General features: G+C 42.7%; 2 protein-coding genes across 3 annotated transcripts; both read right to left on the reverse strand.

Moving 5' to 3' along the window:
- Nucleotides 1-645: 645 nt before the first annotated feature.
- Nucleotides 646-5,385, reverse strand: LOC128448025 (complement C1q tumor necrosis factor-related protein 7). Its single transcript, XM_053430545.1, has 3 exons — nt 5,161-5,385; nt 3,019-3,255; nt 646-1,501 (listed from the first exon to the last, which is right to left on the reverse strand). The coding sequence occupies exons 1-3, from the start codon at nt 5,180-5,182 to the stop codon at nt 873-875; spliced, it is 888 nt and encodes a 295-aa protein (XP_053286520.1). The 5' UTR covers nt 5,183-5,385; the 3' UTR covers nt 646-872.
- A 1,584-nt stretch (nt 5,386-6,969) lies between these two features.
- On the reverse strand, nt 6,970-22,445 carry cpeb2 (cytoplasmic polyadenylation element binding protein 2). Of its 2 annotated transcripts, none has more exons than XM_053430542.1 (11): nt 21,516-22,445; nt 19,805-20,074; nt 15,772-15,862; nt 14,163-14,213; nt 13,182-13,205; nt 12,008-12,181; nt 11,799-11,888; nt 11,496-11,614; nt 11,294-11,408; nt 10,900-11,081; nt 6,970-10,588 (listed from the first exon to the last, which is right to left on the reverse strand). In XM_053430542.1, the coding sequence occupies exons 1-11, from the start codon at nt 22,443-22,445 to the stop codon at nt 10,361-10,363; spliced, it is 2,274 nt and encodes a 757-aa protein (XP_053286517.1). In that variant the 3' UTR covers nt 6,970-10,360. The 2 variants fall into 2 exon arrangements, with proteins under 2 accessions (XP_053286517.1, XP_053286516.1); XM_053430541.1 differs by having other exon boundaries at nt 19,805-20,077.
- Nucleotides 22,446-23,606: the final 1,161 nt, after the last annotated feature.

Raw genomic sequence — 23,606 nt, forward strand, 5'->3', positions numbered from 1 at the left:
TTAATTGTATTTTGTGGTGTAAGATATTCCTAACCCCACAGCTAAAGAGTTTGGGCACGGATTTGGCCCACAGCCCACTCTTCCCACGTACCCAATGGAATGTTGGAACTTGGCCCGTCCGCTCTTTTTTGCCAGATCTGGGCCACAAGTGAGCCATAGCAATGCCGCATGTCAACCAAAATATCATTTTTTGTTGTCCTATTTGGAACATATTCACCATTTACCACAATTGGTTTACATTCAAATTACACTTTTGTTTTAGCATTTTTGAGACACACGCTACTCTACAAGTGCAACTTTAGGCTCATATCCAATTTTTTGCAACAATGAACCTGAATCTTGGATACAATTTCTACAATTGAATCAATTCCTTTTTGGATTCTATTGAAGGGTTATATATTGTGTACAACTAATCAAAGTGTTAACTTTGACTGTTTGCATGTTATTACACATTTTAATGATGAAGATTAAAACACTGAATGGCAAACTATACCCCTATTTTCTCAGGATTTCCATGTTATATAAAATAATATATCAAGATTCTACAACAGTTTGCTCAACTGTTTTGACCTTTCATATCATATTTCACAATATTTTTGTATCCCTAATGTTTCAGTTTGTCTTTTTCTAAAGGAAACCAAGCTCTCTGTATAAAAAACGTTTATTTAACATATTAACTCCCGGACAAAACAAATATATCAGATACTCATTCAAGCTTTATCAAATTATATAATCAGTAGATACGTCTCTGTAGTAATACGTCCCAGTAGTAAAAACATTTGTATAAAAATATAGCTCGACCATAACATATGGGTAATAACACTATGAAAACAACAGTGACTAGAGGTTTTTGTTTTTGTGTTGTCCTGGTTTCACGAGTAGTCCTCTGCCAGTGCGTCAAAGTAGTTTGTGTCAGCATAGAGAAGGAAGCCGGAGAACAAGCTGTCGGCCCAACTAGGGTCTGCAAATAAACCGTTCTGGTCCTGGTAGAAGATTTCCAGCCAGACCTCATCTTCTGGGTTCAGGTAAATCACAGTGGAACCAGAGGCCACGTCATGATTTCCTGTGTTGCCATCAAAAGTTTTGATGCGAAACTGGCCATTCTGCACCAGACCAATAGCCAGGTGTTTGTTTGCCAGTGTAATGTCATATGAAAAAAAGTAAACGCCAGGGTATGCACAGATAAACTTGCCCGTCTGTGGGTTGTAGTGTCCGCCCTCATTATAGAGGACTTTATTGAACTTGATGGGGGTCTTCTCTAATGGGTAGCTGCTGGTGATTCCCACAGAGAAGGCCGATTTAGGTAGCAGGCTGCCACATCTGCAGACTCCTGCGGTGCCACGTGGCCCTTGTTCGCCCATGTCCCCTTTCTCTCCCTCACGGCCCAGAGCACCGGATGGGCCCACATCTCCACTCGCTCCTGTAGGGCCTCGTTTCCCTGCAGGGCCACGGTCACCTCGCCCTCCAATCTTACCTGTTGGGCCAACCCTGCCCTTCCACCCTGAAAATGAAAAATCGCGTTGATGTCATTATTTCTGAAGCATCATCCCCTATGAGTTTCTGTTATGCACTTGTTGAACTATACAATGAGAAATATACTCAATGGAAATACAATCCCCACCGTGTGTCAAGTGTTAAGTTATGCGTGGAACACAGCCACTTTGACATTGTAACAGCACGCATTTGGCTTATATCCAGCTGATTACATCGTCAGAGTAAATATCCTGGAGCTAGGAACACTGTGAGTCACCATATGTCTCTGCAAGAACAGGAGGCAATGCTGAATTTGTACTTTCATGTTAGGATGAGGTTGTTTGTCTGAATTCCTGTTTCGACACATAATGGAAACCTCAGGTCAGATCCCTAACCACAAGAACATTTCTAGTCATTTTGCCTCATTGATAAGTGCCTAAAAGTGTGTGACGTATTGCGCCTCCCGAACCACTAGTGTGGGACAATTCTAGGCATTTTCTATAATGTTAAGTGCCTACAAGTGTCCCATGTATTGTATATCCCTAACCACAAGAGTGGGACATTTTCTAGGCATTTTGCCTCAATGATAAGTGCCTAGAAGTGTCCGGCTCATTCTGATTGGTCGGGACATTTCTAGGCATTTCGCTACTATGATAAGTGTCTAAAAGTGTCCCAAGTATTGCACTTCCGTAACCACTAGTGTGGGACATTTCTAGGCATTTTGCTTTAATGTAAAGTGCCAACAAGTGTCCCACGTATTGAACTTCCCTAACACCAAGAGTGGGACATTTCTAGGGATTTTTTTGCCTCAATGATAAGTGCCTAGAAGTGTCCGGCTCTTTCTGATTGGTCGGGACATTTCTAGGCGTTTTGCTATAATGTTAAGTGCCTAGAAGTGTCCAGCTCATTCTGATTGGTCGGGACATTTCTAGGCGTTTTGCTATAATGTAAAGTGCCTACAAGTGTCCGGCTCATTCTGATTGGTCGGACATTTCTCTGCATTTTTGCTAGTCCCAAGTGTCCCAAGTATTGCAGATCTTATTAATGAGAGATTTATTGCCGGTCGACCTGCATTGAAGATATCAGTCAAATATTTCTGCTGGAAGAGACATGCAGAGGCCATCATATATCATAGCAATATTTAGCCAGCTTTACCCAATAAAATACTTACATTCTGGTTAATCTAAAAACAAAATGAGAGGTATACTAAGCGGTGAGCAACAGCTTGATAAACTGAAAGGGTTGGAACAGGGTGAAAACATATTGTACAGCATCTATAGGGAAACATTCACTGCAGGTTAAGACCCTTCCCAGCTATTACCAAAAAATATATAAGTTGGAGGCCTGTTCATCTTTCCACGTTCAGTGGGTGCTATTCTAAACAGATCCTATAAAGCTTGTCTACCACCTTTTAAACAACAGCATTAATAGTTCAGTAAGCAGTTTTAAGTTTCCTGTGCCAGCTTTTCTCTTGCACAATCTGGTGGCATTTGTGTATTTGTACACATGAACTGACACTTTATCTGTCTAGGCTTCATATTATACCTGTTTCTCCCTTTTCTCCCTTTTCGCCCTTCCTGCCATCTCTGCCATCTCTTCCTGGGATACCCACATTCCCATCTGCTCCCGGGGGCCCGGTGGCGCCAGGTTTGCCAGGCAGTCCCGGTGACCCGGGGACACTGCAGATTAGACGTGGTGCTCCTTTCAGCTTGGTCTCAAACAGCTGTCCAACGACACAGTGGAACAGACACACAACCCCCATTGACAGCCACATCTTCGATTCTGTGAATAAAAACAACAATTTCAAGAGAATTTTACCAACTTCTAATTTATCTTTTGGAAAAATATGGCCTGCCCCACAAACAGTCTCTGAACAGAGATGAGATCATGTTATCAGTTTTCACAATGCTGTGAAAACAGTCTTAGGTATGGTGTCAAGTACAGCATGAGGCCAGATGTTATTTTTGTAACTAGAAACAATAGCTTTTGGAATCAGTCTTGCAAGCTGATGTTCTCATCCACAGCTAAATTGCACGTGAGAGACCCTGAATGAAATTCTTTATCACTGTTCCAAGTCTTCTTTTTTTGCAAAAACATTCCCAAGTCATGACACAACATCCAGCACATTCCCTGTTATGGGAGTCTAATTTTGAAGCAAGCATGAGCAGAGAGAGGTGTAACACATTAATGTTACACAAAAGGAGGTCTTATCATGTGTTGCTGTCTTTTCTAAAGAGAAAGACACCATCAAAACTTCATTTGACAACATACTGGTCATTAACACTTCACACTTCATGCATACTGGACATCAGAAACTCGATATGAACATACACTGGACATCACCGACTTCATATTGAAACACTATGGACATCAAACATTCCATTTGAATATAAACTGGACATCAAACAGTCCATATTGAGACACATTGGACATTAAACCCTCCATATGGAAACACATTGGACATCAAAAACTCGATATGGACACATACTGGACATTTAGCATTCCATATGAACATAACCTGCACATCAAACACTCCACATTGACACATACTGGACACCAAATGCTCGATATGGAAACATAATCAACATCAAACACTTGATATGGACACATAATCAACATCATACACTCGATAGGGACACAAATTGGACATCAAACTGTCTGTATAGACCCCCATTGAACATTAAACCCTGAATATGGACACATTCTGGCCAAATCTCTTGGGGGAGTTCGAGCATGAAGAAAGATTTGTCGCTTGGATTAGTACACATGCTTGTTCTTTGCATATTTGCCCGCGTGGGCGTGAGAATGTTATTCCTGCATCTGCTCCTTGGCTGGCTGTCTGTCTCTGGTCGGAGGGGGCTTTTGAACATGTGTGTCTTAGCATTGCAACATGCTCTCCTTGTCATTACACATTAGGTTGTCTGTAACTGCAGGATGCCTGCAGATCAGACAAAATGTGTGTCTACTACGGGATTATAAACATGATGAGATAAACAGGACGGACACAACCACTCCTGCACACTCACCCACACAAACACGACTGGAACAAGCGGAACACAACAATTGTGTTTTTGATTTCAGGGTAATGAACTGGTCACTGAGCCAGTGTGAGGTCCTGTGAGAGAGAAACCCCGCCCGCCAGTTCCACTCTGCAGCAATGATGTCAGCATAGGGCTATCATTAAAAACATATCCCTAAATATTTAAAAAGGAGGTGATGCTAATATAGAGACGTTAATGTACCTTTGAGAATTTCTCTAAAAACACTGGTTCTCATTGAGCCAGGCAGATTCCTCAGGCATAATGAGACACTTTTATTTGTGTGCTTCACTGAACATGAGCAGACTCTGTGAAGGTGTTTCTCATTCATATCAGACAAATGTCTCACAATGATTCCTGAGGCTCATCGTGGTAAAAGTTAGAAAAATAAGTGAGATTGTTTAGACGTCTAAATCCTTTAAAAGTGATAGTGTACCATCTACAGAATGTGAATATGTTTGGATAAATAAACACACTTAGAAGCCATGATATGTATATAAGACACATCGGAACACTCAGACAGACTGACATGTTTGTATTTAAGTTATAGAAGTCATACAGAGAAACTTAAAATCTTGAAAATGTGGTGGTGTCCATCATCTGTGAATGAAGGTTGTGTGATAGTCAACAAACAAAGCAGTTATCTTACCCCAAACCTGGCAGCTGTTCATCACTGCTGAGTGTCTTCGTCCTATCTGCTCCGATCCGGGCTTACTTGATGATTCGAGTCCCCGATGAACATGTTCCTTTCTCTGCTGTGCTCTTGAGCGTCAGCGACAGTGTGTTGTAGAGGAACAGCAGCAGCAGCAGCAGCAGCAGCAGGCTTGTTTCACTCCATCCAACCCTTCCTGCTTCCACCCACCCGCCAACCCCTTATCCACTCCCTTCCCTGTGCCTCATGCACTCCCCAAGGCGAACAGCTCTGCCCCAGGCGAACACTGGTTGTGCATTCAGCGTGAACTCCCATTATGTCATGGATAAAGACTCCTTCCAGATGAGACATTTAGTGTAGATGTCAGCAACTTGGCTCTTGAAGAATGACACTATTGAGTTATGAGAAGTCAGATTAATAAATGCCAGAAGTCATTTCTTAGTCAATTTGACCTCAGTTGTTCTCAATTGTATTTCAGACATTGATCCCTAGATGGCGCCAAAAGTGATGCGAGTGACTTTTAATCTTTTTTCTGTCTCTCACGTGGGTATGTTGAGTCACCTTTGTAGATGTGAGTCAAAAATGTATCACAGAGACCAATATGATGTTTGGGTGTGAGACTTAGTTATGATTGAATGAATATCTGGGTAAAAGAGAAGAATAAAGAGGAACAGTTCTGCTGACCCATACAATTGTCAGGGTTTCTTCACTCTTCAGGGGAATTATGGGGTTGAGCAGGCCGGTTTACAGTACTGTACTATTCTCTGTGTGTACCGAAATAAACCTTTTTTTGCTGCATATTTGTGTGCTGTTTTATGTTTGACTATGAAAAAATTAGGCCTACACTGAGACATTTTATAGAAAGGAGAAATGGCTCACTCTCCAGAGTCATTGTCATTCATATGGTGTGTTCCATTTCGATGATTGTGTTTTCAATTTTGCACTTCAGTGTGCTGTAAATAACTTGGTAGTGTGCAGCAAATGCTTAGTTGTGTGTACGCAATATATGGCATATGTGTGTCATTTGAAAATATGGCTGTGTGTACCAAATGAAAACACGAGTTCCATTTTGTTAACAGTTAAGAAATTTGATGGCAAAGAGTCATCTTGCAAAGGGAGTGTCAGGTTTAGCATTTTGTGTGTGAGGTTTTCAGTTTTCGTTGTGCAGTTTTGAGAAGGCCGTTATTGTTTTAAAAAACGTGTGTTAACAATTGTGAGAAACTGTAATCACACACATTCAACACAGCCGTCAAGAGTGATTTGGGGTTCAGTGTCTCGGACACTTGGGCACACCAAATGGGGAGACTGGGATCAACCGGACCCTGTGGCAACGACCACTAACTACATGTACCTTATCTCTCTGGAGTCACAGATTCCTCAAGCGTGATCAAGTCACTACTACAAAAGGTCATAGCATTAAAAGCCAAAAAGGCAATGTTGTGCTGACAAAAAGATAAATAAGATGTACAACAAAGATCTTAACCGCAAAATCAAAAGCATTCAAAAACACCCTGAATAGCCCTGGACTAATACGCGTTTTGATTTAAATCCCACCACTGTTTCTAAATGTCGAGAGCTCAGATCTAACCAGATTCTTTGTGTGTGTGGCACATCTCTTGAGTAAATGGGAACATTTTGTACAGTGTTACATCATTAGATCTGTAATTACTGGAATCAAAAAATGTATAACCATGTGGTAATCCTGGTGGAGCACACATGTCTGTTTTTGCAGCAATATTGGGCATGCTACAAATAATGAATCAGGACCAGTCGAGAAAAAGAGAAACCACATGAGCAGAAGCCATGTTGTGTCCAAACAGAATGGGTCTTTATTCAGGAAGTGAAAGAAAAAACAAAGATCGTAATCAACACCCCATTTAAATACAAAACCAACAAAAATAAAAATAAACATGATATTCATTTTGCATATCAAAGAACCATTCAGTAATAATTACAATCCAAACACCTCATAAACCACTTTTGTGAATCTCAACACAAACTCTGACTTAGAAATTAGTCACTTTAACAATAAAATTACAAATATTTAGCTTTTAAAAATAATTAAACTCAAAATAATATCTTAGCAATTAGCATCTTAAAATTATATATAGTGTATTTCGACATAAAAATACAAAATAAGACCAATGACATTTAAATATGAAAAAGTATTCCAAGAAAGTCTGCTATTATTAAACGAAATAAAAACGTGGGATAAAACAAGATGAAATGAAATAGAAATATGCATGAAAAAGTCTCTCCTTTTGTTAGCAAAACACTATCCAAAATAACTACAATCATTTACATCAGTACAAAGATATCTGGATTTAAAAATAGTTGCAATGAAAAAACGGGGTTTATCTTTTCTGACAGTAAAAAATGACACTGTGGATCAGAAATCTGCAAAATATGCAATGAAAAAAATAAATCTGCATTAAAAAGGTTTACACTGTAGTTCTTACTTTTATACAAACATTAGAAACAGTATTGCACATCACAACACAGATTCGAGGTTAGTCAGCCTTTCAAAATGTGTTATATTCAAGTTTCAGAGCATCTACGAGGACAGGCAGCTGGGGCCTCGATGCAACAGGGGAGAATCTCAAGTGTCTTCCAAGAATATGATAAAACCTTCATGTTTCCCTCCGTCAAATGAAACGTGTCATGTGTATCAAAATAAGAATCCGATTCTTGTCTTCTAACAGAACTTTTGGATATAATTATCACTTGGGGGGGGGGGGGAAATAAATTGTATAATGTCCTATTTAAATAGAAAAATACAATCAAAATCAAATATTTTTTTTGTCTACAAAAATAGTGAAATAAATATGATTTTTACAAAAACAAAGACACATAAAGGACAAAGTAACAGTGTTCAACATAGAAAATAGAACCTCACGAGAACAGCACAAGTCAAGTGTTACAGGTGACGATATTCATGTTCGTGTCGGACACCATGAGAACTAAAGCCACGGGGGGGGAATCTCTTACGTTCATGTGATTTACGTCATGGCCGGCAAAGTCTTTCTGACTCCCTCTCCTCACAACATCCAAGACTACATTAGTTAATATATTAGAAAATATTGGATTCTTTCTCTACTCATACAGAACACAGATAAATTAAGACCACTGCTTCACGCTACATCTTAAATAAGTAATCATGAAAAAATAAAAATTTAATAAATCATCTTTAGAATTATAAATAGGTGGAGGCCTCAGAAAATCCACATCTGCACTGAAATCACTTCAGGGGGTGAATAAGGAGAAAAATGAGGGGGGTATATAGAAAAGTAGTGCATAATATATATTGTAAAAAACATACTGAAGGGCCAGTGATGGGTAAGTAGTTGATGAGAACAAATTCAATTGTATGACTCAACTACAAGTAATAATTTCATAGGTTTTGTAACAGTACACACTTGATACCGAGGTAAACACACGAGGGCATGAAACACAAAAACCACGTCCACATGAGAGCAACACACTTGTACAGTACCTAACTGACGGCTGGGCCACCATCCTTACAGAAAGATTGTCCATAAATAGTTTGTTTAAGAGTACTTCAAGGGTCAGGGTGGGAAATCGAACAGACGGACGATACAAAGAGAGGAGAGTTTCATATCTAGCACGCCAAGAGACCAAGTCGTCATCCTCATAATAAAATCTTGCTGGGGGAGTGGTGGGGATACTTCGACTGGGCCTGGGAGATTCATGGAGCTGCAGCCACATAGCCCGACTGTGTCGCGCAGTTTAGTGAAGCGAACAAGTTCAAAAGATTATTTTTAACCCGACCTTCATCCCAGGCCCACTTCTCCCAGTTCAATCTCCCAAATGGTCTACATTTGGTCTGCCCGTGCGACGCTGCGTCAGATAAAACCTTTGGAACCGCACGGAGACACAGGACGGGGAAGGGTGAAGGCAGAGTCAAGTCGCTGTCGTACTTCTCCTACACTACTTCTGCAGGAAACTAAACCGTAGCCTCAGTCTACACTAACAACAGTCACACGGCACAGGGACGACACACATACACAAACCACTGAACACAACTCTGTTCTCCATAGGTTTTTTTTTTTCGCCACACAAGACACCATGTCACAAGATGATTGCGTCCACTACGTCTAGAGTAGAGCCAATATCACTTTATTATCGATAAGTATGTAAACGGATCAAACAACAGATAAACACCAATGCATGCAAGTTTAAATATGTTTTTTTTGTTATTAAGCTTTGTCTGATTTTTTCCCCTCTTAGGCTTCTGTAATAGATGGTCATGCTACTGTCTTAATAATTTCTTTAATTATTAGTTTTTTTTCCTCCGTGATTTTCTTTCTCTCACCTCTATCCTGCATGCTAGTTGTGTAGCTAAGCCTAGTGGCATAACATGCACTTGAACTCTTAGTGTTTGAGTGCATACTGCATTTCCTTTAACATGATTCAGATTTATAAATGGCATTAAATATTATTCCTACACACCTATACGTATATATAGCAGCAAAGCTTTTCTGAAATAGCTTGTTAAGTATAAATGTTGAATACAGTCAGAAGAAACCAGATTTTATATTTTGAGGTATCACTCTATGGGTCTGTGAGAGTGTATAAATTAAAAAAATTTTTTTTGATAAACTCTTTAACAAGAAGAAAGAGCCCACGGCAAAGTTAAAAAACAACCATTTGCTTTGCGGCAGAAATGTGTAAATTTTAAGCTTTCTATAATTTTGCTACCTTTGGTTAATGACCTGGGGCAGGCGTCAACATTAGAGAACTGAGGTTTTTCCCAGAAACAAGTGTGCACCAAGCGCACTGTGGGGGGGGCTAGCAGCAGACAAACAGACAGACAAGCTGCCCCATGCAAAAACATTCCCGTTTCTACTTTAAATCTCACATACAAAAATAATAATGATAAAAAAACCTACAAAAATCAATCTCTTTTTAAATCTCCTCTTAGAAAAGATGAAAGTACCACAAAAGAGTTGTAGAGTTGTCAGAGCCTGAGATATGAGGGGGGTTTTGGTGAAAACTGAGGCTTGTGGTGTTTGGCTGCTACAAAAGATATATAGATATATAAGGTATATACTGTAGTGTTAAGTACTCAATTATACTGAAAGCTTAGGAGAGCATGAGAGGCAGAGCGCTGCTCTTTTTTTTCCTGTTAGCCAGTGTTTCACTTCCCTTCCCTCTGACCGTGTCACCACTTGCAGCTCTAGTTCCAGCGGAAGTGAATCTGGCGGGGGCGGTCGGCTCCTTCTTTGACCAGGGGCTTGTGAAACTCCCGTCCGGCGCGGGAGTGAATGTTGGCCCAGCAGAACTCACAGTAGTACTGCAGACAGGTGACGTTCGCACAGAAGAAGGGAGCGAACTTCCCCCCACAGCGTGCACCCTGACACTCGTCACAGAGCTGGTCGTCCAGCACGTAGGGCTTCACCTCCACCTGCACACACACACACACATGTTGGAGAGGAAATAGAGTGTGTATTAGCAAATACAGTGAAAATATAATATACTCATGAAAGACCAAGGCTCAGAGAGGCAGAGAAGGGGGAGGAGGTTAATTCAGTTAGCCTTAATAAGCTTTTGATCACTATAGCAACAAGCTGCTACCCGTCTGTGGTGATGCTGATAGCGCACAATGACACACTCACACACACACACTGACAAATTAATGGCCAAGTCACATACACTTATGTGTATCCTAATAAAACTAGGAACTATAGAAATTGGTAAAGAAAGGGGAGGCTGTACCCGCTTATCGATGTCCCCATGCTGCAGTTGGACGAATCTTGCGCTGATGGCCGCGATGTAACTCTGCTGATTGGAGAAGGCCACTCGTCCGGCCCCCTTGGGGTATTTGAGTTCAGGATCAGTGTCAATTCCCGCGTAACAGACTCCACCATAGAGACGATCCATGATCATGGCCAGCTCAACTTGTTACAGAAGAAAAGAAACATAGAATAGATATAGATCAGTGAAAAGGAAGCTGTGAGTTTGCGGTCGCAGATGGAATATCTCGGATGCTCGTGTCCTGCACTTTCAACATACACCTGATTATCACCTGCAATATGCAGCATGTACATTATGTCCAATACAGACAAAGAGATGCAACTGATTGAGAGAAACAACATGAGTGTGGCATTACTTGCTCTCAGGGGACGAGGGACACCTCCCACAAAGATGGTCTTGCGGGGATCCAGGGGCTGAGATCCGTCCATCACAAAGTCACTGTCGCTCAGGTTCCAAGGTCGAATTTGCACCTGAAGTTAAAGTCAAACGTTAAATTATATCAGAACATTTGAGTGCGCTTTGAGTTTTGCAGTGTGAGCTGACGTGGTTTAACTCACTGGTTTGTCCTTTATAGTGGGACTGGAGACGCACAGGTAGAGCTTCCCATCCTCCTCCATGCAGGCTTCAATCAGAGCCTGCACTGAGCTCTCCTCCTGGAACAGCAGGAATGCGTATCCTAGGAAACAAACACACACGGGCATCAATCACCCGACATACAGTGTGTTCTTCCCTCGGTTTATCAGTATTTCAATGATACATCGCTTCACTTATCAGCAACATAGCCTCACACCATTCAAGCTACATGTAAATACTGTCCATCAACTATAATGCATGCAGAGGCCAGCTGCTTCTGCAAATACCTTTAGGTGGAAAGTAAGATTTGCTCTCAGCTTTGTGCGGCCAGTCCACCACCAGGTGACCAAAGCGGCGGAAACTTGAGGTTATTTCATCTGCGGAGAGGAGGAAAAAGAAACAGTAGACAGGTGAGGGGATGAAATACGGTTGATGGAGCAGACGGATCAAATACCAGCAGGACAATGCAATCAAAAGAGACTGGTTCATGTCTCACCTTCATCTATGTCAGGGGGCAAACCTCCAACAAACACCTTGCGGGAGAAGCGCTCAATGCGTTCCCCGTTCTGGTGGGGGTAACCGCCGGGGGAGCCGAGGACTCCTGGGACACCCTGGTTGCCGTGGCCATCATCGAGGAGATTGTCATCAATGGGGAAGAGGGAGGAGCGGCCTGGTGGAGGATGAATAAAAAAGCAGGTGAGGATAAAGTAAAAGTCACATGTTCCATTAAACACTCACAAGCAGAAACACCCACAAACACAATGCCATATCAGCACCTGCCTTCCTTTTGTAGAATGTGACATCTCTGCCATGTTATGGATGAGTCCAGTAATGATAATAATCATGTGTCTGCTTATATCGTAGCATTACACTGAGTGGTTGTGAAGCAGCAGCAGCTCACAGTGAGAGACATACAGTTTGGTTTACAGACTATGAGCGGAGTGGTAGATAAAGGAAGTGTGGAAAGACAGGCTGTGGAGCAGAGCTGTTAGTGACATGACTTAGTAGTTCGGGGACCCAGAGTCTTATTGTGTATTTGAAATACTTATGTTGGCTTTTCCTTCAAAACATCTTTAATTCATAACACAGTTTGTTTACATAATGTCACTTTACTTATTTAACTTTCTTTGACTAATTCCCTCCGACAGCTACTGACAAGCTTGTGTGATTGGCTGAAAGGTGAGTATAAACCTAACATGTAATAATTGAGAAACGTCATTCTATTACGGAATTAAAGCAGATGTTATAAATAAAGTTGTCTACAATGAAACATGTGTATATACGTATATATATAATATTATTTATTAGTTCATAATTACTTTACACATTTTTAGGCATTGAATGTTGAACACTTCTGAGCGGTATAGAGCAGACACACAAATGCAACAGTGCTTCCGATAAACGTGACCAAACCTGAAGCATCATGCACATCTGGATAGTGTGTGGGTTTTTAACATGTATTATCTCTGGTTAACCAATGATAAATCACGGGGCAAATGAGTGTATCACAACACTGCATAAAACTATGTGTTCCTGATTTTGAAAATGATCTAAGTCTGACTCCGGTCTAGGCTGAAGGCCTCAGCAGTTTGATGTCCAGTAAAGCAATAAAGCATGTCACAAGTGAAAAAGCCACAAGGAATAAAGATGCTGTAGGAAGCTGAATTTACCTCGACGTCTCCCATAGCTCCTGGCTGCATGTAGAAAAGTACAGAGTGCAAGTTTCAGCCGTGCAGACATTTCTCAAAGGGCATTTGTGATTCTTTAAACTTAAATCCAATCTAAATTTAAATCTAGCTGCCTTATGACCCATGTAGCTTATGACCCAAAGCAAAATACCCTTTTTGTCAACAATACGTCTTCAGATAAAATGGACTTAATCGTTACAGAAAACAAATGTTTCCCTGCTTGATATAACAAAGCCTTTCTTTTTTTCATTGAGCATATCAGATATAAGAGCAGTCACATTTGAGCCACTAGAAAAAAAACTCCTATTTTGTTAAGTCACTGAAAAGCCCTGGATGTGTTCTGTCATAAAAAACAAGAATCATCACAATCACAAAAACTGTTTCCTTCAGAAAACACACGTGAACTGTTGATTCCTGAGTCTCGGGGGGAAAGAGCAAAGCACCAGACAACACCAGAAACCAACATGCTTGTGTTTATCTGCAAACGCTGTCTGACCCAGATTTATGTCCCGCAGAGACTGTTATGAAACAAGATTATATTTTGGACACCGACGTGATCTGTCGACATATGAGGCTAAAGAAAGAGTCGACAATTAATCTGAGCAGCACTAATAATTTACATCTGAATGAAGGGGTCAATGTTTGTCTCAACATACATGTATATACTGTAGCATGTACGGAAACACACATGTGAGCACTATCAGAAATCATTATCGACCTCTAAAGGTGTGAATTAAGAAAACTCTGGCAAAGTCTGAATTAAATATTCTGTATGGATTTGTTAAAAAATGAATAAAAATTATGATAGATTGTCTCTACACCCGACATAGCACATGTGACCTAGTGCGACCCTTGCTGTGCCACTGTGAGTCTGCTGAGTGTGTCTAATGAGGCTAAAGAGCAACAGTGAAGGTATCAGGAGAGCTGGAGATATAGAGGGAGATGGTGCTAAGCGATAATTACCATTCAGCATGAGGAGGCCATCAGCCCCAGGGTGAGGACATCCCACACGGCCTGACGTGAGAAAACACACAGACACAGATAGAGATGAGACACAGAGCAGATGGAGAGGACAGGACGAGGCCAATGTGTGTACAAGAGAGAAAAAAAACACACACACACACGTACACATGCGTTCAGCCCTTCTTACCACCAAGATTAACTTGAGATGATATTAGGAGACAACAGTGGAAATTTAGCAGAATAAAACATCTCAAGAGACGATATTTGTATTAACTCTGACACATATTCTACAGACAAAACTAAATCCTGCCCTCAAACACCATCGTGATGTGATCTTGTGTCTGTCTTTTATAAAGAAATTACTCTAAGGGATTACATGTGTTAATAGTGTTTTTTTTCATCATTCTGATGGCTTAACATTGTGTGTTCCATTCATCCTCACTTTCAGAGTAGTAGTGTGTGTTGTTGTCTAACACTGTCTTCCCTGATTGTAGCACTAGATGGCACGGAGATAAACAGATTGTACTGTTGCAACCATCCAAGCTTTATTGGTTGATATGTTTTCAATGAACTTTAATGCCTTTGCATCTGATTTCCAAATGCAGCAAATGCACCATTATAGAGCTGCTAGCCAGACTACTCTGGTGTGTTAGTTGTGGTAATGCTATAAATGGCCGAGCACCGTTCTCGCAAGCCCTCCCTCCCTCTCGGCTGCTCTTTTGGCTGTCATACACAGTGTGTGAAAGTGTGATCACATCTAAAATTAGTCAAGATCCCCCTCTCTCTGCTGTGCACACTGGCCCATGTTCTCTCCATCTGCTCCGGCAGGAAAAACAAGTAACTCGCCCAAGAATGGAGGGCACAGGACGAGTCCTGATTTCAGCAGGGTCCCCATGAAGATTATAAATAACCAATCAAAAACTTGTTCTTATCACATATACACAAACAAATACAGGCTGTTTGTAAGGTTTGGCTTTAACAGTTTTATAATTTCTGGGTTGTGTTTAAAAGTGAGAGTGTAGGCTGTAAATGAGCAACAAGCAGCCATCAAGGAAAGAGGAGGGTAAGAACGTCGCAGTTATTTGACACTGCTCCTCTGATGTCCAGCAGCTGAGCCCAGGAGTTCACGGCAGTGTCACACTACAGTGTGTCTCCTGCTTGCTACTGCAGTGAGACTGAATTTTTTCATTTTAAACAATGACTATTTCGGCATCTTTTAGTGAAAGATTCCAAGTCGTGTCAGGTTTGCTTGTGTCTAATCGGTCAGAAAACATCTGTTAACTAATTAAAGACATCCACAGCAATGAAAAGCCTCTCCTCTGCCTCCTCCGCCTCTAACACCGCTCCGTGTGCAGCCCAGGTTAAGTCGCCACAGGATCAGAGCAGGGAGGTCACGTAAATGTGCAGCTGGTGGCACCAGTATTAAGCTCTCAGCGGGGAGAAAATAAGCCGGTGTGTGGAAAAGCCGCGCAGCTATGGGAGCAATGGGCAATTTCACCTCCCTGCATCGAGTGAGGCTGCAAGTTGTCGGGTTGCCTGTGCGCGAACATGATCACCCCCCCCCCCCCTCCCTCTCTGACCCGCTGTAAAAAGGGAAAGGGAGTCTTACCTTTCATTGGATCCTGTTCAGCTCGCATGATGTCGATCAGGGAGCTCTCCAGGGAGTGCATGTTCAGACTGTCGTACATTCTGGTGCGGTCCTATAAAAACACAGGTTTTGTATTTGAGGTTTAATATCATCAGCAGTCAGAACTGACAGAACAAACACACGTCAGTATGCGTGTCTAATCTGTCACGTTTCTAACACACTTTTGTGATTTGGCTTATGAATAATAAAGCCTCTGAAGCATGCGTATTCGACTTAACTTGTAGGAGAATTAACAGTGTGAGTAGCTGACGGATTAACATTCTTTCCATATTTATTCACTTTAGGGGTCAGAAGATATGTTTTCGAGCAGTCTATATGATGTATTCCCCCCTGGTTCTGAGGACTTGTTCCCAGAGGTCGATGGAGAGAGGATGGAAACCGAACCTGGGAGTGGCATTTAGCCGGAGAGCTTAGATGGAGGTTATGAGCTCATCAAGCCTTCCAGTGAGACAGTTATCCTTAACAAAACAACTATGACAGACTCATACGGTTATACTCTAGTGACTAACCTACCACAGAGCACTGAGCCTACTGTGCACAACCCAACATAATAACTGTGTCAAGGTCAGTTCGTTACACTTTGATATTGAAGGATTGTAGGCTGTGTCTCTGCTGTTTTCATATTTACTTTTAATGCGGACTGAAGAAATGAGAGAGAATAGAAATACATCACTAAAATATTGTTTAATTTAAGGCTTGGGAAAAAATCATATAATTCCATAAATCAAACTAGATCTGCACTCAGTAGAGCGCAAACCTCCACCAAGAACCAACAGTCCATTTATGAAACCATATTTAAATTCACCAGATCCCGATCTTTACCGCAGAGGTAAAACAAACAGCTGATATCTACAGTTCTCAATCTTCAATGTGTCAGTTTTACTACATTACATTAAGATGTATTTTCTCATTCACCTCTAATAGCACTGACAGATTGTTTTAGTTTAATTATTCCAGGTTGGTAAATATCTTTCTCTAATATTTCTGCAAAAACAACAGAGGTGAAGGGGATTTGAATTGAATTAATGAATGTCTGTTTCCTGTGACAGTGTAGCTTTAATTCAGGGTTAACGCACTGTTGACCTCGTCAGCAGAGACAATAAGATTACTAGAAAGTCTGTGGAATAAGCAGAGTAAATGGGACATTGTTATCATATAATTACTGTTTTTGATACTAATAATTAATGTTATTTTTCTACACTGTTAATAGTTAAAACCAAAGCTATTTCTGTCTGGCTTGATACTGAAGGTAGCTGAGAAAATTTGCTTTTGTGGAATCATTTCTGTGAACTGAACCTTTAATCCAACCCAGGTGATCACTGTTATTTTTGCCTCTGATCATGTCTGTTCATGACAGACAGGTTTTTGAAAAAGACTTGAAAGAGTACTCTAGTTTTTATTTTTTTTATTTTATGAATTACAAATTTAAAGATTTATGAGATTTCACTCAGCTCCCTCTGGACGTACTATATACAACCCCCCCCCCACGTATGCAGCAAATCCCCAGTCATGTAAACAGACTTTTATGTCTCAACTTGTTTGGCATAATGGTTGGATTAGAAGCTTTAAAACACAAGAACATTACATTTGGCAGAGGGAATCATTTTGTTAGATGTATCATTTCTATCACTTCAGAATGTAGGTTGTTAGGGTGGTCGTATGTGGGAGAATTACTTTCCAATTATAATATATGTTAAGGAATCAGCTTTACTGCAGGTTTACTGAAAGTAAAAGTGACTCTCTACTATCCTTGTACGTTCACCTCTGTGTGGTGTTAAAAACATGACACAGCACTGCTATCGTACATCAACGGCCAGGCTTTAAACAGAAAGGAAGGAAGGAAAATACTTGGAATCTGAAAAATTCTGGGTCTGACACTGTTTATGGAAATTAACAATCCATGGAGTCGGGCCTGTTTCCTGGAAAAGGAAGCGGTGTACTTCTTGGCACAGATACCATTAATAATTTGAGCTCATAGCAACAGCTAAACCAGTCACTGACACCATTATTTTGGTGATACCATTTCTTTAGTTTGGATGAGTCACAGTAATGACTATCTTATCTATCCTATTTAGCTATTTTTACAGTGTCTATTACAAGCAGACACTACACCGGCAAATATGTGTCGATGTTCTTAAGAGAAACCTTGCATTATGGACTGTACATCATTTACCAACACTGTAACAAGTACAGAGAAATTTCCCACTGACAATGACACTAGGCTTCGACGAAATAATGTGGCATTTAAAGCAATCTTGTTAGATTATTACATTGAGAAAATATAGTTCCTTATTTAAATGATCATGTAATTACCTCTGGGCAACAAGGTTTTGTTTTAACCTCTGTCTGTTTGTCAGTTAGTTAGCAAGATTTCACTCTACTAGACAGATTTCCACAAAACATGGTTGATGGGGTATGTATCAGGGGAGATTTCAAAACATTTTAGTGCAGATCTGGATCAGGGGCAGATCCAGGAATTAACCAATGCAATATTTTTACATATTCACTGATTTCCCAGGACATAATTTGTGGATTTTGATTAAAAACGTTGTATGTTTAGGGAACTTATATTTATAGTATGTGAAATAGTGTGTGAAATTTGTTTGGGCTTTGGTGTTGGTATTCGCTCTACTGAGTCCCATTTGAGTTACTACTAGTATATAATTATTACATATCGTGGGCAGTTGCTGACATGCATGCACTGATACGTATTTTTAGGCTAACATCTGGCTAGATTCAATACATCAATTGTTTGCACAAATCCCAGATAAACCACAAATAGACAATAGGGGGATGTCAGGAAGGGTTACACTCCAGATGCAGAGGAAATCACCAGCATCGTTAACCAGTCTTAGCATTTTCTTGTCCTGCAAAAATTGTTGAGGACAACTGGGGATTTTGCTGTGGGGGGTGTGGAAGATAGATTAAGGGAAATGATCAAAACATGACCAAATGGGGAAGGAGACATGAGTTCAGGAGAGTAGAGGCACTAATTATATTCAAGCAACTATTACCAACCATTAATATACTGGTCATTTACGATGCAAACACAAAGAGCTTCAGCAGCCGAGCTACCTGAGGAAGATCTCACATATAACCTGATAATAAATTCAGCCCAGCCCCCATTTTGTTACACCTTTGGTAAAACCTGCAGAGCAAATCAGTTCCAACTCTCCCCTGATTGAAATGCTAATTACAATGTCCCTCTTATGGTAATTTGCATCGACTCACTGCTACATACATCAGAGGAATCCTCAGCTCTGAAATTCCCCTTGGTTTCGGTTTCATCTAGAGACGAACTCGATTGAAACTCACTCACTCTCCCTCTCTCTCACTCTCCCTCACACACAATGAGGGCATAATGCATTACCTGCCTCAAAAACTCACAACAACAGTGTATTTTATTTATTTTACATTGGCATTTTGAACTAGCCAAATATGGTTTAAATAAGGAACACTTTTTAACACGTACCTGCCTCCTGTGCCTGTGCAACTCATAGCACTCACATAACCTCAACCAAATTATAACCTGAAGGGCATGGTCATACATACCTGAATGCAATGTGAATATCACGGGTCAATGTTCACCAAAGTTTTTTTTTCACCTTTATGCACCTCCTCGCTCGCACAGATTGGAAGTGAACTGGAGGCAAATGTTCACTACTGCTACATTTTTTGTGTAACTGGGCACTAATCCTTAAAGTTAAACTTAACCCTAGAACATCCCTTCTCAAAATGTCCTCACTTTCCCCAAAGGTCCTCACTCGCTATGGTTTATATTTTAAATGGTCCTCGCAGAGATCTAATCAAACAGAAACCCACACAGCCCTCATTAGCTTTGTCTTAACTGAGTGTGCTACTGTAACTAGATCTTTCAGCCCTAAAAGCCCCTGAATCTCACACAGTTACACAAAAACAAAAACACTCACACCAAACCAATTATCTTACAAAAAACGGCAGACACGCCGACGCAGGATCAACCCAAAACACATACCTGCATTGGCAACAAGGTGTTGCTGTTGCCGTCTGTGCGGAACAAGTTCTCCTCTATCCAGGACTTAGGCCCCAGTGATCCCCCAGTGCGTGGGAACTTCGGGGGAGCGATGACGTTGCTTGAGAAGGGCTTCTTCAGGGGTGACACGTGACTGACCGAGCCAGGTACGCCCATGCCACTGCTTCGGCGGTGGTCCCGGCCCCAGGACATCCCCCCGGAGCCCCAGCCATTCCCCTGGTGGCTGCCCCAGGGTGACTGCTTCACCATGGGCTGCTCACAAACATCAATACAAGGACATAGAGGGAGTGGAAGGACAGGAGGTTAGGAAGAGCATGTCAATTTGAAGTACTTATATTTCCATTTCATCCTGTCCTGCCTCTACTTCATTTTCTCCCTGTCCGCCACAGCCCAGCTTGATCTGCTCCAGTAACGGGTGGGTAGATAAGAAGATTTGGGGCTTTAAGACTAATACTAAGCATCCCGTGCACTGCAACACCACCAGTGTAAGTTACACACACACACATACTCTCTACCTGGACCTTGTGTCCACTTTTAATCATACATCGAATCGTGTCATGCTTAATCTTGTGTGTTTTCACATGAAAATCTTGCACAGAGCACAATCAGCCCTCTGTTTCTACCATACTGAGTATATAGTGTAATCCTACATATTAATTTCACTGCTGACATCTGTGTAGGAAGTCAGACAGCGTTTAGAGTGTTTTAAAGCCCTGGTTACGAGCCCTGGTGGACGTTTATATGTAAATATTACATTAATGTTGGAAATACAGATGATATAAAACTAAAAGCAAAATGACAAAAATACAGATTTATTCTGTTGTATTTCCTTGAATTTTTCTCCAATTATTGTGTTGCACCTTTAATATGTGTATCACCATGTGACTGGTTACAATATATAGTACTTGTAATCAAGGCAAGGGGTTAGAGGTCAGGGAAACAGCAACACCACAGATGCACATTAAGCACACCCAGTCACACACTGCATGTGCTTGCTCACTCACACGCCCAATGTGCAAATCACATGAGAAACCTGAAGCCGAGGGCTGCGAGCACATACGCCCTAGGACTACCGCAGATTCTGAACCTCCATGGGAGCTGCTGCTGCCACGGGTATATCTTCAGGGTCCCTCAACTGTCTGCCACTAAACATGCACGCACCAACACACAAACCACCGAGTAACTAGATGTCTTCATTTGACCCATTTAGCACACCAACCCCTGAAAGCCTTTGTGTTCCTACTGAGTGAGCCACAAGACAGGGTTGGTCCACTGCCATGTGACTGCATCCCACTGCCAGCTTCCAGCAGAGAACAACGGCTAGATTCAGTGATGCTCCCTTGTTCCCCTGTGCAGCCCTCCCTCCCTCTGCCTAAAGAGTAGTGACTTCAGCGGTTGCAGCAGACATGACAAATACATTATGGAGAAAAAGGAACTAGCTGCATAATGGCACACACATACTCATAAGACTATGTTTTGTCTCTGCAGTGTCACAAGATGCTCCCTGACCTGAAGGCATCCAAGTGGTGGCCTAGGTGAAACCTCATATCTGGATTCAAATAGGTTGAAAGGATTCGTTTTTTGTGGGTTTCGGGCCCTTTAGGGTCATTGAACTCGGGGTGGACGATATAAAAGAGCTTTCTACAATCTCCTGTCTCCTTCATGGGTTTTCTCCATCCCTCTAGCAGCTCACCTGATGTTGGTTGTAGTTGTTCCTCTGCTGCAGGAAGGCGCCCTGCTGGGGATGCATCTGGGGGCTGACCGGGGACCTGCGGCTCTGCTGTTGATGGACGTTGATCTGGGGCGAGAACGGACCGCTGTAGCCCTGCACATTAATCCCGGCGCAGGGATTAGCTGACACCGGCGAATAACTCTGGAAGAAGGCCGGGTTGATGGAGGAGGGGATACCTGGGTAGAAGCTGTTGTCAGAGTCCGCGTTGGGCATCTGGTTAATGGCGTTGGAGTGGATGGGGTTGATGGAGTTGGGTGCGGGCGGGGGCGAGGAGCTGGTCTGGACGGACCACGGGGGGCCGAACCCGGGGAGGGAAGGTGACGACGAGCCGCCGTTGGCGCTCTGCATCTCCTGGCTGGGGAGGTTCGGGAACGCGGCCCCGAGACCTCCAGACAACATGCTGCCGGTGCTGCCATTGCCGTTATTTATATGGTGGGCGATGGGGGAGTCCATTTGGATCGTGTGTGGATTTACGGAAGTGGGCGATGGCGACGCAGCATCGGCTTCAGCCTCTTCCAGGAGCGAGCCGCGGGGGTCGGCGGCGCCGGGGTCGTTCTTAGCGGAGAAGAGCTGCCTCTGCGGCAGGTGACCGAACAGACCCGGGGGTGGGGGCGACACTGCGGGGCTAAACTCGTCTTGCTGACTTAAGAGCTGATGTATTTTGCGGCGGTGCTGAAGGTCACGGATGGACCGGGGCGAGCAGAAACGACCTCGATCGAAATCGGGGAAGGCTCTCTCCTGGTTCAGGTGGCTGTACTCCGGCGTGAAGCAGCTCGGCTGGCTGTCGGTCCGGTTCGGCTGGTTCCCGGATCTGCTGACCGTGCGGCGGTCCTTCTCCTCGGGTGACGGGGGCCGTTGTGTGATTGTCAGCCCCGCAGGCTCATCCTGCATGTTTTGCTGATGCGCAGCAGCTGACAGGAACAGGGAGGACGCGGCGACGCTGCAGCTGAAGGACGAAGCGAACCGGCAGGACGAGGCGCAGGATCCAACCACACGGCGAACCCTCCTCTCGAAATAAACCAATGAACGTTTAATGTCAGCTGAATGAGGGTTTCTTTGACAGGAGGGTGTGTGTGAATAGGCTGCAGGCTACAGAGAGGAGGGGGGCCCGGCCTGCGAGAGAAGAGTCGGCTCGTTCCGGTCGTGTCGTGTCTGTTTTACCCGATGGTTTGATCCTCCATCTGAACACCGAGCTGTGCGGGCCTTGTGTGCGGGACTAGCCAAGCCTGTGTGTGCGGTCCATTCCCCGTCCTGTGCTGTCCTGTGCTCCCCCCTCCTCCGGTGACCGGCTGGTGCTGCTGCGGCAGTGGATTAAAAGATCCCCGGCTCCGGCGACGTCACGGCCGCGTCACGCCCCGGTGCGTCCGCCTCGAGCTGCAGAGAGGACCGCATTGTTTACGTCATTCTTTCATTATTCATAAAGTGCAGGAGGCCTACACCCTCCACCAGGAGCCGGAGACTAAGGAGCACACTAATGTCCATCATGTTCCTGCTGCTCGGAAACGAGTCAGTGATGTGCACAGCGCGAGATCTATCGGTTATTATGCATAGTTTCCCCTCATATTTTCTATTGCAGCAAATGGCATGGTTAGTGCATTTTATTTGGAATTAAACGACGAGCCTAAATCCAAAAGGACTTTATTTGTATTCCCCCATTGATTCACAGTCAGCTCACTTCTTACTCAGAGCAGATCTTGTCGTCATCATGTCTCATCAAAACGGCGTGTTTATAATTCAATCGTAAGATGCCCAGTGTGGTGGTTCGGTTTGCTCGTGCGCATCAGGATTCACTCAATCATACTGTGCGTGCGTCTGCGCCAGCGTCACTTTACGCACGGACGACAGGAGCTAAATATAGTTTTCTATGTCAGCGCCTGTCTGGGGAGATGAATCTTCATCTGCCAGCTCCCAACTCAAAGCTGACAAGCATCCCTACCATAAAATCTGCCTCATAAATGGCCACCACCAGCACCGGGCCTGTAGGGCTCCTGGCAAATTATATTATAACCGCGGATTGGACAGAGTGTTGTGTTTGTGTGTGTGAGTTGTGAG

The sequence above is a fragment of the Pleuronectes platessa genome, chromosome 9 (genome assembly GCF_947347685.1).
Source record: "Pleuronectes platessa chromosome 9, fPlePla1.1, whole genome shotgun sequence".
In the NCBI taxonomy this organism is placed as follows: domain Eukaryota; kingdom Metazoa; phylum Chordata; class Actinopteri; order Pleuronectiformes; family Pleuronectidae; genus Pleuronectes; species Pleuronectes platessa.